Source organism: Mchenga conophoros, linkage group LG16 (genome assembly GCF_057382185.1).
Source record: "Mchenga conophoros isolate Kocher_MC1m ecotype Shallow Benthic linkage group LG16, M_conophoros_male_GT1.1, whole genome shotgun sequence".
In the NCBI taxonomy this organism is placed as follows: domain Eukaryota; kingdom Metazoa; phylum Chordata; class Actinopteri; order Cichliformes; family Cichlidae; genus Mchenga; species Mchenga conophoros.
Genome location: NC_140541.1, coordinates 14,523,159 through 14,537,449, shown reverse-complemented (window position 1 = coordinate 14,537,449; position 14,291 = coordinate 14,523,159). Strand labels below are relative to the sequence as shown.

Below are 14,291 nucleotides of genomic sequence, written 5' to 3'. Positions count from 1 at the left end.
TATAAAAAAAGAAAAGCAGAGCTTCTATGAATTAAAAATGGGCAGAATTTCCGCAATTTGCAACGAAATGCATTTACAAATTGTAGAAAAACTTTAGAATATTTTTTCTCTACATAAAAAGTCAGTTTCATTCTAGTTGATGTTTGTTCAGGAAACTTAGGAGGTGGAACGTACGGGATGTACAGTACAGTGGTGCAGTACATCCCTAGAACAACGTCTAGTTTTGTACTTTTAAAGTGTAACAGAATGAAGGTGATAAAGATATCAGCTGAGTGCAGTTGAGCTGAATAAAAAGACTTTTATAATTCATTGTATTCTCTCACTCTTTGTCTCAGGTTGGCTCCATGAACTGGCCAAACGTCTGGGTACCCCGTATTTCCCCACTGCCCTGACAACGCTGTTCCCCTCCACGGTCAGCAGCATTCCAGCCGACAGCAGTCAGTGGAACGTGTCTGGGTCAGAGGTCGCAGGGCAAGGAACCTGGAATTCTAGCCAGTATTACGGGAATGTTTCAGGAAGCGAGACTGCATCTGGGACAGCTGGTGGGAGTGGGAGTTTCAGTGTGCTGGACGGCGGGCCATCAATGCGCAGCAGCTATGTGACCTCCCTCTATTTTGCTCTGAGCAGTCTGACCAGTGTAGGGTTTGGAAATGTGTCAGCCAACACAGACTCAGAGAAGATCTTCTCCATCTGCACCATGCTCATAGGAGGTAAGGAATGTGTGCACACATCTTAGTGCTTCCTCTCAGAGTTTGAAGCTCTTATTCTCCTCTCAGCCTGAAGTACTCGTTCAGCTCTTTTTCAGGTGTGGGTGAGTCATAAACAAACAGCTGCACACATTTTGTTCCATCCCTGGTTTCAAAAGTGTTTCTTTTTTTCAGTAAAACATAATAGATTATCAAACTTGTATGCAAATCCTCTCACTCACTGTCTCATTACTCTCATTTTCCAGATTGAAAGGTTTCATTACTTGCTTGGCCATGAAATTCTTTTGTTGTTCTCAAGATGCATCACAAGTACTGAGCAGATTTAAATGAAAATTTTGATTCAAAGAAGCAAGTGATGGTGCATAAAAACACTTGCTAAATTTATGATTTATGAGGATTTTTTGCCTTTTTGTCATAAACTATTACAATGACTGTCTCTTTCTTATTCTTGATTCCATTTTTGTTTGAGCCTGTTGAACGGTTGTACATGGGCTCAATAGTGGATCTACTCTAGCTTAATCACAGATGAAAGATGTGTTCGACTTACAGTGTGCTACTTGTTTGAACTCTGTGTTCTTATGCGTGTCCTCTTTGGCCGCAATGAAGAGAACTGAATGTTCACGAAGAGAGCAATAAATGAAGAATCGGGAAAGAAATGGAGTCACTGGAAAGGTTATCACGAGAGAAATGCAGCAATTTATGGGCAGAGGACACAATAATGTGTGCAGATGTCTCAGACACACACACACACACACACACACACACACACATTTCTTTTTAGTGGGTTAAACCTTGACATTAACCATAACTACTCACATGCAGTTGTGCAAGTAAATACTGACAGACACATACAGACACACACACTCAGCTAATAGGTGGGAAAACACATTCTGCAGACAGCTGATAGAATCTGTGTCCAACAGTCGTCCAAGAAAGAAAAATGAAATCTATATTTCCCAGTCGAGTGAAAGCAACACTGTAACTTTAACAAAGGCTGATTTAAGTGTGCATATGTACTCTGAACCAATGATGTCTGCATGTATCTCGTAGATGGCAGGAGAACGCTTAATGTAAGAGTTACAGGGAGTTTTAGCTACTGTCATGGTAAATGGTAAATGGACTGATTCTTATATAGCGCTTTTCTACTCTCCCGGAGTACTCAAAGCACTGTATACAACATGCAATCAGATCATCAAAGTACTTTTTCCACCACCGTGTGGCCCGTTTGTTGCAACAGCAAGTAGGCATTTGTTCATTCTTATTTTCAAAGAGTTCTGCTACAGCAGCACCTTAGACAGCACACTTTGACTGTGTGATGGAGGTTAATATGTGCATTTTGCTAATTATGGAAATGTCATAACTTCTCAATCTGCCTACAGTAGCATGAATCTGCCTTTACTTTACCTATGCCATCCTAAAGGAGGACATGTCTATACACAATCAGGAACAACTTACTTTAAAATTACCCTTTTGCTCTGGATGCGGTCTTTATCCTTCAAACTTGGGTCCTCTACTTAGGAGTCCTGTACCGTATTGTTACTGCTCCTAGGACTGCGCTCTTCTGGACACAGATCTCTGATATTGTTCCTGAGATCTGTGTCCAGATGAACTACTTGCTCAGTTTGGGGTCACTGCCCTGAGTAACTCGGAGATCACTGTTGCCTTCACCTTCATATTCTCTAGTTCCTCTCAGCCCTTGGTATTTCTCAAGATTCCTGTGTTCCTAGTTCCTGATGTTGTTATCACTTGTTATACCCACTCATCTATCACTACAGCTGTCGTCCACCATTATAATTGTCCTGTTGGTATCTGGAAGTCCCACAGCATTGGTTATTCTCAACCACCCTAGAGATCATATTCCATTTTGACCTTGCTTTGATTGCTAGCATCCTAGCTCCTTTGTTAAAGGAGATTGCTGTTAGATTGAATGTAACAGCAGTGAGAGTTGACCACAGCTTCATTAATCTCTATAATGTTTTCCTTAAACATAGTTTAATGTTCTCTCGTGGTAAGCTCCTGCACACAGATACTATGAGCTATAACTTAGAGATAATTCAGCCTTTTAAAAACCCAGTTTCTTTATAAAATGAAGCCATTAGTCTGGCTGTCAGTGGACCGTGTAAGTGTCCCCGTGGTCTGACTGCTGTTTCAGCAGCTTTTCAAACTGCTTTTAGGAAGAGAAACTGCTGTGTGGCTCCCTCAGGAAAAGTGCATTATGAAACGATTCCAGTCTTTGGAGATAGCTGCTGGTTAGCTGTGCTCACATTAAGACCAAACCTGTGTGTGTGGCACTGTTGAACAAATATGCTCACACTGGGGTTGGAGCTGTTTTGGGGTTTGTTTGGAATAATAATTTAGTTGTCATTGATTAGAAATAAAAGGTTTTCTGAACAGTGGGATTATTTTTCAGCAGTGTGTTACTGACATTCTGTGAACACCGTAATCTACTCTCGGCAGTGCTTCACAGTGGTTTTAGAGCAGCTAAGTCCTTCTAAGCCCTGTGCTTTTTAACTTCTCAGGGCTTATAAAGACATCCCATGAAGCTTCCTGCTGCGCAGAAGTATTATGGGACTTTAATGAGGTCTTTTCTAGAAAGAAGCCAATCGAGCCGCAGTAATTAATTCTGTATCAAACTAGAAGCGCACCGAGAACAATAAAGAAACCTTTCCTCTGTGTCCAGCACTGATGCATGCAGTTGTGTTTGGCAACGTGACAGCCATCATCCAGAGAATGTACTCGCGCCGCTCGCTTTACCACACCCGCACCAAGGACCTGAAGGACTTCATCAGAGTCCATCGGTTGCCCAAAGCTTTGGAGCAGCGCATGCTGGAGTGTTTCCAAACTATGTGGTCGGTCAACAACGGGATCGACGTTAGTGAGGTGAGAAGCTGCTGTTTATGTTGCACTGCTTTATAGCCTGTTCTCCAGAGTGAAAGCTCAAAGATGCTCTCCACTAAACAGCTTCACTGTTCAGAGGAACCAGAGTTCAGCACTGGACGTCTTGTTGTCTGCTGGAAGTTTTATCTACACCTTGAGTTGAGAACAGGGTCCAGTGTACAGCTTGAGATGAAAGCCTGCTCTGAGAATACAATTAGGTCGAATCATTTCTTGCACAAAAACATTTCTTTGTGGTTTAGCCTCTTATACTCCACAAGAGTGGATTTTAAATCAAACTGACTGAGGTGCAGACTTTCAGCTTGAAATGAACACAACACGTTTTACATAAACTTTAGTGAGAATTGTTTAAGAATTACAACCATTTTTACGCATTGTCACTGAGAAGTTTGCCAGCTAAGCTCCCAGTTCTTACACTTAAGCGACACTTTAACACGTCGGTGGTAAAGCTGTGAGCTACAGAAACAGAATAGCATAGAGGTCACCAGTGCTTTTAGGTGTCAAATCTGGAACTTTTCTCTGACTTTAATTTTAAGATTTTCTCAATTATAAATAAATCAGGATTATTGGAAGGATCTATTTATATGTTGCAGCTTGAAAAGATTTGCCCAAGGCAAGTAAATATGCTAAAATTAAGTGCCTGATATACCACGAGCAACCCTGAGTAATGTAAAAAAAAAAAAAAGAGTAGTCCTAGATTATTTCATCATGTCTTACAAGCTTCTCTGATCTTGCATGTGGTTTGAAATGCCCACTGAGTACTTTAAACTCTCTGTGAGGTTATCACATTTTTACATTTGGAGAGGCTCTTCAAGCCTGCGGCAAAGGGTTATTTTTTGTATAAAACTATATGGAAGTAAAGACCAGCTGTTCAGTGTGAACTTTCACTTCACAGCTTCTGAAAGACTTCCCAGATGAGCTGAGGGCTGATATCGCCATGCACCTGAACAAGGAGCTGCTCCAGCTGCCTCTGTTTGAGTCAGCCAGCAGGGGCTGCCTGCGTTCCCTCTCCCTCATCATCAAGACCTCCTTCTGCGCTCCAGGGGAGTTCCTCATCCGGCAGGGAGACGCCTTGCAGGCTATCTATTTCGTCTGCTCAGGTTCCATGGAGGTCCTGAAAGACAACACTGTGCTGGCTATCCTAGGTAAGTCAGAGAAACAGTAAAGTTCTCTTAAGCAGAGAACACGATGTCCTGTCAGTGTGTTCCAGGTTAACAACATTTCTCAGTCAAGTTGCCAAACTGCAAAAGAAAAAAAAAAAGATCACACGGTTACTTAATTAAACTAAAACGTAATTAGGATCTTTGTTGTTTGAAGGAAGGACACAGATCTGAGTGAGAACTACACTGGACACCCTCGGCTCTGACAGACAATTATCTTTGAAACTGAGATTTGGAGGATGTGAGATGATCTGCGGGACATCGTGCTGAATATTAAACGAAGGGGGAGAATGGTTCATTTGAGAATGTGCCGGCTGAATGTGTGCCTGTGTTAATATTAAGTGCTGCTAACGAAGTATGGACTTCAGAGGGGGAAAGAGAGATCATCTCTCAGTTCAGTGATTACAGTTAAAATAATTTCACAGTGCTGGCTCAGACCTGCAGAGCAACCTGGTCTGGAGTGTCTAATGGAAATTAAAATTGATGATGGCGAAAAAGGAGAAGGAAGGCAGGACATAAAACGGGTGTGTGTTTGTGTGTGCGTGTGTGTGTAATATTCAAACAAAGGGGAAGACGAGGCTGAAGGCGAGCTGATAAAGAGCAGCTGTTTATGCTCTGCTGCTTTAAAGAGACGTTTCCAAGCTTGATACAAGCCGAGAGAGTAATGATTTCCCACAGTGTTGATCCTGTGAGCTCGACAGAATAATCTTCTATTTACTGTGAGCAGAGATGAAACAGGTCTTACACTGTATGCACCTATAACCAAACTAATGAATGAATGGATGGATGGATGGATGGATGGATGGATGGATGGATGGATGGATGAATGAGGGTTTTTGTTGGCAGTTTGGCACTTCTGTTTTAATCTTTGTGCTGTCAGTTAATGTAATGAATCTAAGAATCAGATGAGGCTGGAGAACTTTATTCCTTACATGGCAAAATGTAGGAAAAACCTCTGCAGTGAAGGAATCTTGAGGCTCTGTAATGCAACGGAGGGAATTTTGCTGGCAAGGAAGAGAAGCTACAGTTTTCAATAGTTGGTCCAACTGTTACACACATTTATAAATCCCTTTTCTATGCAGCACACATATGCACACAACATATATGATTATGGTTCTGAACAACGACACCAAGCCAGTGTTTGTAGGCAGCATAGTGAAACTCAGTGAGGCCTACCTCGGCCAACGAGTTTGTTCTGTTTGTTACACTGCACTGCCAAAAGTATTCGCTTTTCTACCTTCACACACATATGAACTTTAATGGCATCCTATTTTTGTTCCATAGGGTTTAATGTACCATATTTTTCGGACCATAAGGCGCACCGGATTATAAGGCACATTAAACAAAACAGTCAGATAAGTCAAACTTTACTCAACTCATTCTTCTTGCTTCCTCCACTTCCTCATCTTTTCTCACTGTTGCTCTGCCATCACAGAATCTCTGTGCTGCATCACTGATATGTCACTGAAACACAGACCCGCTCACACACGTGTGTCTCCTACCTGGTCATGTTAAATCCAGAGGTGCATGACAACACCAAAGCACACGCCAGCAGCTGTGTTTCACTCTTCACACAGGTGAGAGCGGCGACCACAAAGCGGCGGTGAGGCATAAACAGAGAGGCACACATACGGTATGCATAATAATGTTGGCTGATGTCTATAACAGGTATAGTCTGTGGCCTATGATAGTGAACATTGTTGGGGTCATTAGTCAAAAAGAAAATAGTTCAGTTACTGGGTAACAGAGCGTAAGATGAATTTTCTGGCTAGAATCCCACACGCTGACACAAATCACTGGGGACAGTTTTAGTGTTTACTATGAATAGCAAAGGTGCAAACCAGCCCAAAGAGCACAGGCTCAAATGCACACTGCAGTTCTACAAGCCTCACGGCTCATCAGATGCTTTGGTTACCTGCAGAAAATCAAGGTTTTGGCTCCTTGGCCATGGGCAGCATGCACTATGGATCTGGGGTTTCTCACTACTAGACTTGAGTTGGCATCTGTCTTTGCACATACTTACACATACTGCTGATGTCAGCAGTGGATAGGTGCCGATTTCTGCTTCACATCCGTGTCTTTTTGTGCAATAAAAATAAAATGAATGATCGTGTCGACCCTCTTCTGAACTTGCAGACCTGCACATGACTTGAACACAAGTGTCTGATTTAATCTCTTTTGGTTACTGAATTCAGTGCAGTAATGTGTTACTTGAGCGAGTGGGGATTGCAGTTTTTGTCGCAATTTTTTTTTAGCCATGGAGGTTGGTGTCTGAGAGAAGCGGGTTTTCACAAGACACACAGCTCTTTTGGAAAACATGTTTCTTTCAGCCAGTTTACATGATCAACATAAGTACTTATGAGACTCCAAAATGTTTAGTGGTGATTAAATCGTTGGCAGAGCTTGAACTTTAAACAGCTTGTTTGAACGAGAGGATGAACTGAGGAGCTGCTCAGAAATTGAATTAGCGATTAGTAGGTCCCTTTTAATTTGAAACTATTACACATCCTGACAGTAGCTCAGCTCTGCTGGCGTGTTCAGGAGAGTGACTGGAGCTTCTACTCACACACTTGAGTTATTAACCTCCCACAACAGGGGAGCAGTGACATTTTCCTTGCAAGCCAGTAACACCTCCACCTCAGAGTTTAACTTCTCACAGGCACCTGAAAAGCAAAAACCCTTCAGAATCTCACCGTGATTCGTTTATGGTTCCACGATTTATGTTCGAGAGTGCAACTATCAAGGTTCCCACACATCACAGAAATCTTATAAACATTTGAAAGATTTAAAAAAATGATTTGAAGAAGCATGGCAAGTAATAGGCTATCTTGAAATAGGTATGAAGGTGCATCAAAGTTGATTAATGTTGCTGTATGAGCTGTCATGGGTGTTAGTAGCTTTCAAAATATTTTTTGTCAGATGTCTTCACTGACAGCCAAAAGCTGTAATTAGAGCGTGGTGCAGGGTGAATACTGTGGGTGTCTTGGAGCGAATTTTTTCTTACTAGCCACATGCCAGTAAGAAAACATAAGTATGAGCTTGGTATACAGTATTACCTCAGACTCTTCCAAATGAGAAATGTGGTTCGGAAATGTTCTTCAGTCCTTGCTGTTGCGGCCGGTTCTGGGTGTGCTGTGTAGGAAGGCACAAACTCTTTGCCAACAAAGTTGTGACTCTGTGGAAATTGTGAAACAGAATGCAGCAATTGGCAAATGTTTTAAACCCTATTTGTAACTGAGAGAGTGCAGAGAAAACACAACAAATGTTTTTTTGCTGCCAAAACAGTCCTGACCTATTGAGACATGGACTCCACCAGAACGTGTGCTGTTTTATCTGACTGATGGTAGCGACAGGTCCTGTAAGTCCTGTAAGCTGTGAGGGCCCTCATGGATTGTTCGTCCAACACATCCCACAGATGCTTGATTGGAGTGAGATCTAAGGAATTTGGAGGCCATGTCAGCACCTCAAACTCATAGTTATGCTCCTCCTCATTTCTGAACCAGTCTGCTACTTTGTGGCAGGGTGCATTATCCTGCTGAAAGTGGCCACAGCCATCAGAGAGTACCGTTTCTATGAAATGATGTACAGCAGCGGTCCCCAACCTTTTTTGCGGAACGGACCGGTTTAATGTCCGACAATATTTTCACGGACCGGCCTTTGAGGTGTCGCAGATAAATACAGCAAAATAAAATGATACGGCCGAGACAAAAACTGTGGTATTCTGTAAGTATCATAATAAGTTTTAACATTAATGGTGCCTCTAGATGTGCATGCTGTTAGAGTGAAGCCATAACAGGTGCTGGCTTTTTATGCTAAAAACGATTTAGGTTGGAGAGTCCAGCGTCCATGATTTTTCCAGTTGAATTTCAGATTGTGACTAGTCAGCCCACAGAGCGGTTTGGTCCTCACCTCAGTTCACTCTCCACATGTCTAAATGTAGCGCCCAGCACCCGAAGTAATTGTAAAGGATGTAACTGCAAACAAAAGAGCTGAGAAACAAAGTCACACATAAGAAAACACAAAGATGTAACCTTTCTAATACTGTTTGTGTTTGTGCACCAGTGTGTGTGCGCACATGCAGTGTGAGTGCATGTTAGTCTCTGGGGATGTGAAGGCAGAAGCCTAATATTAGACAGGGCTGAATTTGCAGACACAGTGTGGGTGGAAACCCAAATAGTCATGCTCTGCACCTTTACCACAGACATGAATATCACAACCACCAGTGTACCATTACATCCTATGTTTCCAGCTTAATACAATTCACACTTCATTTATTCTTTCATATTCCTTCATTAGGAAAGCACTGAGACTGCTTTTTTCTTTCTTTTTTACTTTAATCTTTTATTTTTTCTGGTCTGTGTGACGTGAAAGCTGCACTGGTGGACTGTTAGTTCATGTCAGTTTAGCAGCTTGCACACGTGCAGTGAGGATGGAAGATCAGACTGATAGGTATGGGCATGAGTTTCTTTAATGCCATTTGCAGTGACAGCCATTCATCCATTTATTTGCTCTTTTGAAGTGTGGAAAGAGCAGAGTCCTGCAAAGTTCACAGAACTCTTTGCACTGGTGGAGCCCATCGTGGTACAGTGTTCTTCCAGGAACTGTTCTGGACCCTGATGGACAATAAAACAGATTAATCTCAAACCCATGGCCGGTCTCACATCATCACATGTGAAAGTGCAACTGCACACGATAAATTAGAGTCACAGCCACAGACAATTATCAGTCTTATTTTGTTCTGCAGTATGAGGCTGAAAATCCTGAATCATAAACCCACACACCAATTAGCAATAATAGTGTTTCAAGACAGTGCCATACAACTTTATCAGAGCAAGAACATTTTATCCCTAAACAGGAAGCTGCCGGGAAATAACATGACTTAAAGGCAAGTTTTCAATCAACATCTCATACTTCCCTCTTCTTATTTTACCCCTCGCTCCCATCTAGCCATCTAATAAATTAGGCATCTTGGTCTAGCATGGGGGTGTGATGAAATAAAAGGTCAATGTTTTTACTGGTGTCACATACTGTTAATTCAGTTTTAAGTAATACATCGCTCCATAGTCGCTGTGATTCTGTGTGATGGTCAAAGTAAAGGTCAACTGAAGACCAAATTTTCAGGCTAACGTAAGCAGTACGAGATGAAGAACATTAGCCTCGGTGATGACCAACAGACCAAAATGACCCACTACGATGACACCAAGACTTCAGATGAAGTAAGTGGGTCACTGCACTGTTCTAGACTAGCACAGTGTCTGTATATAATTCACAGGTGTCCTCTAAAAGCATTGCATGCATGCAATCATCGAGTTAACGTTTTGAAAACAGGAGGGTACAATAGGTACAATTTTTTGCACAGTTTTCTGAATGTATTCTATAACCAGGGCAGACGAATAACAGTTCTGGGTCATTTTGACCCAGTATTTTGAGTTAGTTAGTTAGTCTTTAAAAAGATCAAGAGCAAAAGAAAAATCCTACTCAAGGCATCAAATCAACGACGTTGATAAATTGAGCTCCGTCGATAAGCCTTTGTTCCCTGCCCTCATCACTTTCACCTACACTTTTATGACGAGACAGATACATGCACTTAAATGTCACTTGCAAGTGTTTGTCTCCTGCTCAGTTTAACATTTTGCTGCGATTATGAGCCAAAGCGCTCCTTGTCGTTGCTGTCACTCTTGGTCACCCGTCATCTTTGTGACAGCGCATTTGTGCTGAACTGCAGGGGGGATGTGAGTGACGTAAAAAAGACAGCCGGAGCATAAGAAGGGCCCATCGTGCCAAATTAAGAAGCAGCACAGATTTCAGGGTGGGGGCTGCAGATGACAGTTGGATGGTGCCGAGTGCAGAGGCAGCAGGACACCGAGGTGGTTCAAGGTTCAAAGGAGGGCTGGAAGGCCGAGTCCAGTAACTGCTGTCGCTCACGTGGCGTGCGTCGAGCTCTTGCTCGCCCTACCTCTCCCCCTTCCCTCACTCTTTCTCACCCTGCCCCTCCATTTCGTCTCATGCCAGTCTGCAGCCACCCCCACATTGTGTCCCTCTCCACTTCCTCTCACAGCTCTCTTGATTCTTTCGTCTTCCACCCTCCCTCTTCTTAGTCCACCTCCGCACTCCATCACCCTTTTTAGGTCCCTGCTCGCCTCTGCCCTTCTCCGCCCCGCCTCCCTCTATTTTGCCTCTGTTCTCTCTCTGCTTGTTTTTCTCTTCAGCCCCCTCTTTCTTTTCTTTGCGTTGTGGCTGTGCAGCCTCGTTCCTTCTTTGTTTGACTTTTTCCCTTCCCCCCCCCTCCCCATATACTGTGGGGGGTCTTTGTCTGTCTAATGCCTCACAAACACATTTCCATTTTCTTTCTAACATCCAACCATCCAATCCATGCCTTCACTTAGTAATCGATGCAATCTATGCTGCTCATATACATTGTATGGTTGTATGCTAACTGTATATTGTGTAGTTATACACAGGACATGGTAATGTGACCAGCATTGTTATTTCTGACAATTTCTTCTAGTGATTTATTTACAGAGCAGCTTAGAAAAAGGTGACATCTTTGCATTGTGTCTAAAGTCAAAACTCTCCTCCTCACTAGGGTCTCAAATAAATTCTGTCCCAATTAGCCACATGCTAAAAAGCATATTTTTATAAATTAGAGGATGTTTGCTTAATTTAGGTGGTCATACACACGTGTTCACTAGTCTGCTTTCACACACATATGCACACTGGATATATATGATTATGGTTCTTAAGCACAGCACAGCACAAAGCCAAGTGTTTGTAGGCAGCATAGTGAAAGTCAGTAAGCCAACCTCAGCCAATGAGTTTGTTCTTCTTGTTACACTGTACTGCCATAACTGCCATAGCTGCAGCTATAACAGCTGTAGCTCCTCGGGGAAGGCTCTCACAAGGTTAAGGAATGCGTTCATGGGGATTTTTGACCATTCTCCCAGAATCACATGCATGAGGTCAGACACTGGTATTGGATGAGAAAGCCTCGCTCTCAGTCTCCCCTCTAAATGATCCCAAAGGTGTAAGTCACTCATCCATGTCTTTACGGACCTTGCTTTGTGCACTGGTGTACAATCATGTTGGAACAGGAAGAGGCCATCCCCAAACTGTTCCCACAAAGTTGAGAGAATAAAGTTATTCAAAATGTCTTGGTATGCTTCTTTTCACTGAAACTCTGAGCCCAGCTCCTAATAATAATAATAATAATGGATTGGATTTATATAGCACTTTTCAAGGCACCCAAAGCGGTTTACAATGCCACTATTCATTCACTCTCACATTCACACACTGGTGGAGGCAGCTACAGTTGTAGCCACAGCTGCCCTGGGGCAGACTGACAGAAGCGAGACTGCCATATCGCGCCATCGGCCCCTCTGGCCAACACCAGTAGGCGGCAGAGATGGGCAGTAACGCGTTACAAGTAACGCGTTACTGTAATCTGATTACTTTTTCAAGTAACGAGTAAAGTAAGGGATTACTATTGCAAAATCGGTAATTAGATTACCGTTACTTTCCCGTAGGAACGCTGCGTTACTGCGTTACTAAAACTGTGATTTTTTGCAAGAATGTCTCACGACAGTGACGTAAGCGAGTGCACTGTTGGTGACAACAGCTGTGTGCAGATCAACAATGGATCACATATCGATTGTGGGAGAGAGTATGAGCGTGCAGCGTTTAAAGCGTGGAAGTACTGACCTTACTTTGAGTTTGATTCCATAAAAAGTGACAAAAACATTAGCGTCCATTAGCGAAAAAAACCCCTAAACTTCCAAGCAAGCACCGAGTGCGCTACGACGTAATCGGAAATTCACAGAGAAACTCGCGGATTCTTCAACTGACCGCGGCACACCTGCACCAGGGTAAACCTCCGCCTACCGCAGTCCTGCTTTACAGGTGAAAATAGAGCAACAGGACCGCTGAGTCTTTGACTTTATTTATTTTCTGCTGTGTTTTACTTGCATCTATTTGAAAGAGTGAGTGTAAACACAAAAAATATTTTATTTTATGTGCTGGAATGTGTAGAAAATAGGGTTAAATGTTAAACTAATTTATTCAAGTCAGAGAATGTTGCATATAATTACATTTTTGCTTGATGCATAAAGTTAAAAGATTAAAACTGATAAAACAAGTTAAAAAAAGAGACTTTTCCATTTGATTACATTTTGTATGATGGATTATGTAGAAAAAGTAGAATTGGGCTGAAAGATCTATCACTTTATCACCTCTTCAGGTTGTAAATCGTGTTTTTAGACAGTAACTAAGTAACTAAGTAATTAATTACTTTTGAAAATAAGTAATCAGTAAAGTAACGGGATTACTTTTTGGGGGGAGTAATCAGTAATTAGTTACTGATTACTTTTTTCAAGTAACTTGACCAACACTGGTAGGCGGTAGGGTAAAGTGTCTTGCCCAAGGACACAACGACCAGGACAGAGAGCCCGGGGATCGAAAAACAAGCACACCATATAATCCCCCTCCATCAAACTGTACACTTGGCACAATGCAGTCAGACAAGTACCGTTCTCCTGGCAACTGCCAAACCTGGACTAGGCCTAGACCTTCCAATTAGTAGATTGCTTGAATCTACTAATTCGGTCCTTGGCTGCTCTACTCCGCTAAGGCTGTACAGTATGTTTCATAAGAAACCAATTGTGTCAAGGCAGCACAGGCTACTAGTGTGCTAATATATGGTAAAGCTTACCAAAGTAAGTTACACTGTGCTGCTTTATGCAGGTGGTGTTGGTTTATATAAATTGAAGGGACCAGGGTTTGCAGGTACATTAGACATATGCAAACACATGTTCCCACGCTGCTGCTGAGATGACTTCACAGGTCCAAATCTTTAATCTTCTGTCTTTGATGATGTGCTGCTCAGAACGTCAGTGTGTGAAGCTTAATGGCTCATGATGTTCTCTCAGGTGTTGACAGCTAGTGAGAATAGGCTGCCTCTAAACAGCTGCTTCAAAGACAGGTATCTGTGCATCACTCACTTTGTCATCCCCCTCCCCAGGTAAAGGAGATCTAATTGGCTCAGACTCCCTGACGAAGGAACAAGTGATCAAAACCAACGCTAATGTCAAGGCCCTTACTTACTGTGACCTGCAGTATATCAGCCTCAAGGGTCTCCGAGAGGTTCTCCGACTTTACCCTGAGTATGCCCAGAAGTTCATCAGCGAGATACAACATGACCTGACTTACAATCTACGAGAGGGCCACGGGGCTGATGTGAGTACCTGTAGTAGATTCATGATGGACTTACTGTTTATGCGCGTTTGTCAGTGAACTTGTGAATGTTTTTGTTAGTCTACTGCACATTTAAAAATAAGTACACTTGAGCTCACCTCTGTGGTCATTAAACAGCTGCAAATACTGACCAGAAATGATCTATAAAAGACCCACAATCTAAAAGCACATACTTCTTTATTTGTGTAAAGATCTAAGATTATATATGGATATCTATGAAAATTAAAATAATTATACTTTTGACCTAATTTATGACCTTGTAACACCTTCACTGATAGTTTTA

General features: G+C 42.4%; 1 protein-coding gene across 1 annotated transcript in view; it reads left to right on the top strand.

Annotated features, from left to right (window-relative positions):
• kcnh3 (potassium voltage-gated channel, subfamily H (eag-related), member 3) overlaps positions 1 to 14,291 on the top strand; it is a 186,148-nt gene that overhangs the window by 160,414 nt on the left and 11,443 nt on the right. The window contains exons 8-11 of the mRNA XM_085248833.1: positions 336 to 710; positions 3,388 to 3,587; positions 4,498 to 4,747; positions 13,776 to 13,990. Of these exons, the coding sequence (XP_085104959.1) occupies positions 336 to 710; positions 3,388 to 3,587; positions 4,498 to 4,747; positions 13,776 to 13,990 (1,040 nt within the window). The remainder of the gene's footprint in view (positions 1 to 335; positions 711 to 3,387; positions 3,588 to 4,497; positions 4,748 to 13,775; positions 13,991 to 14,291) is intronic.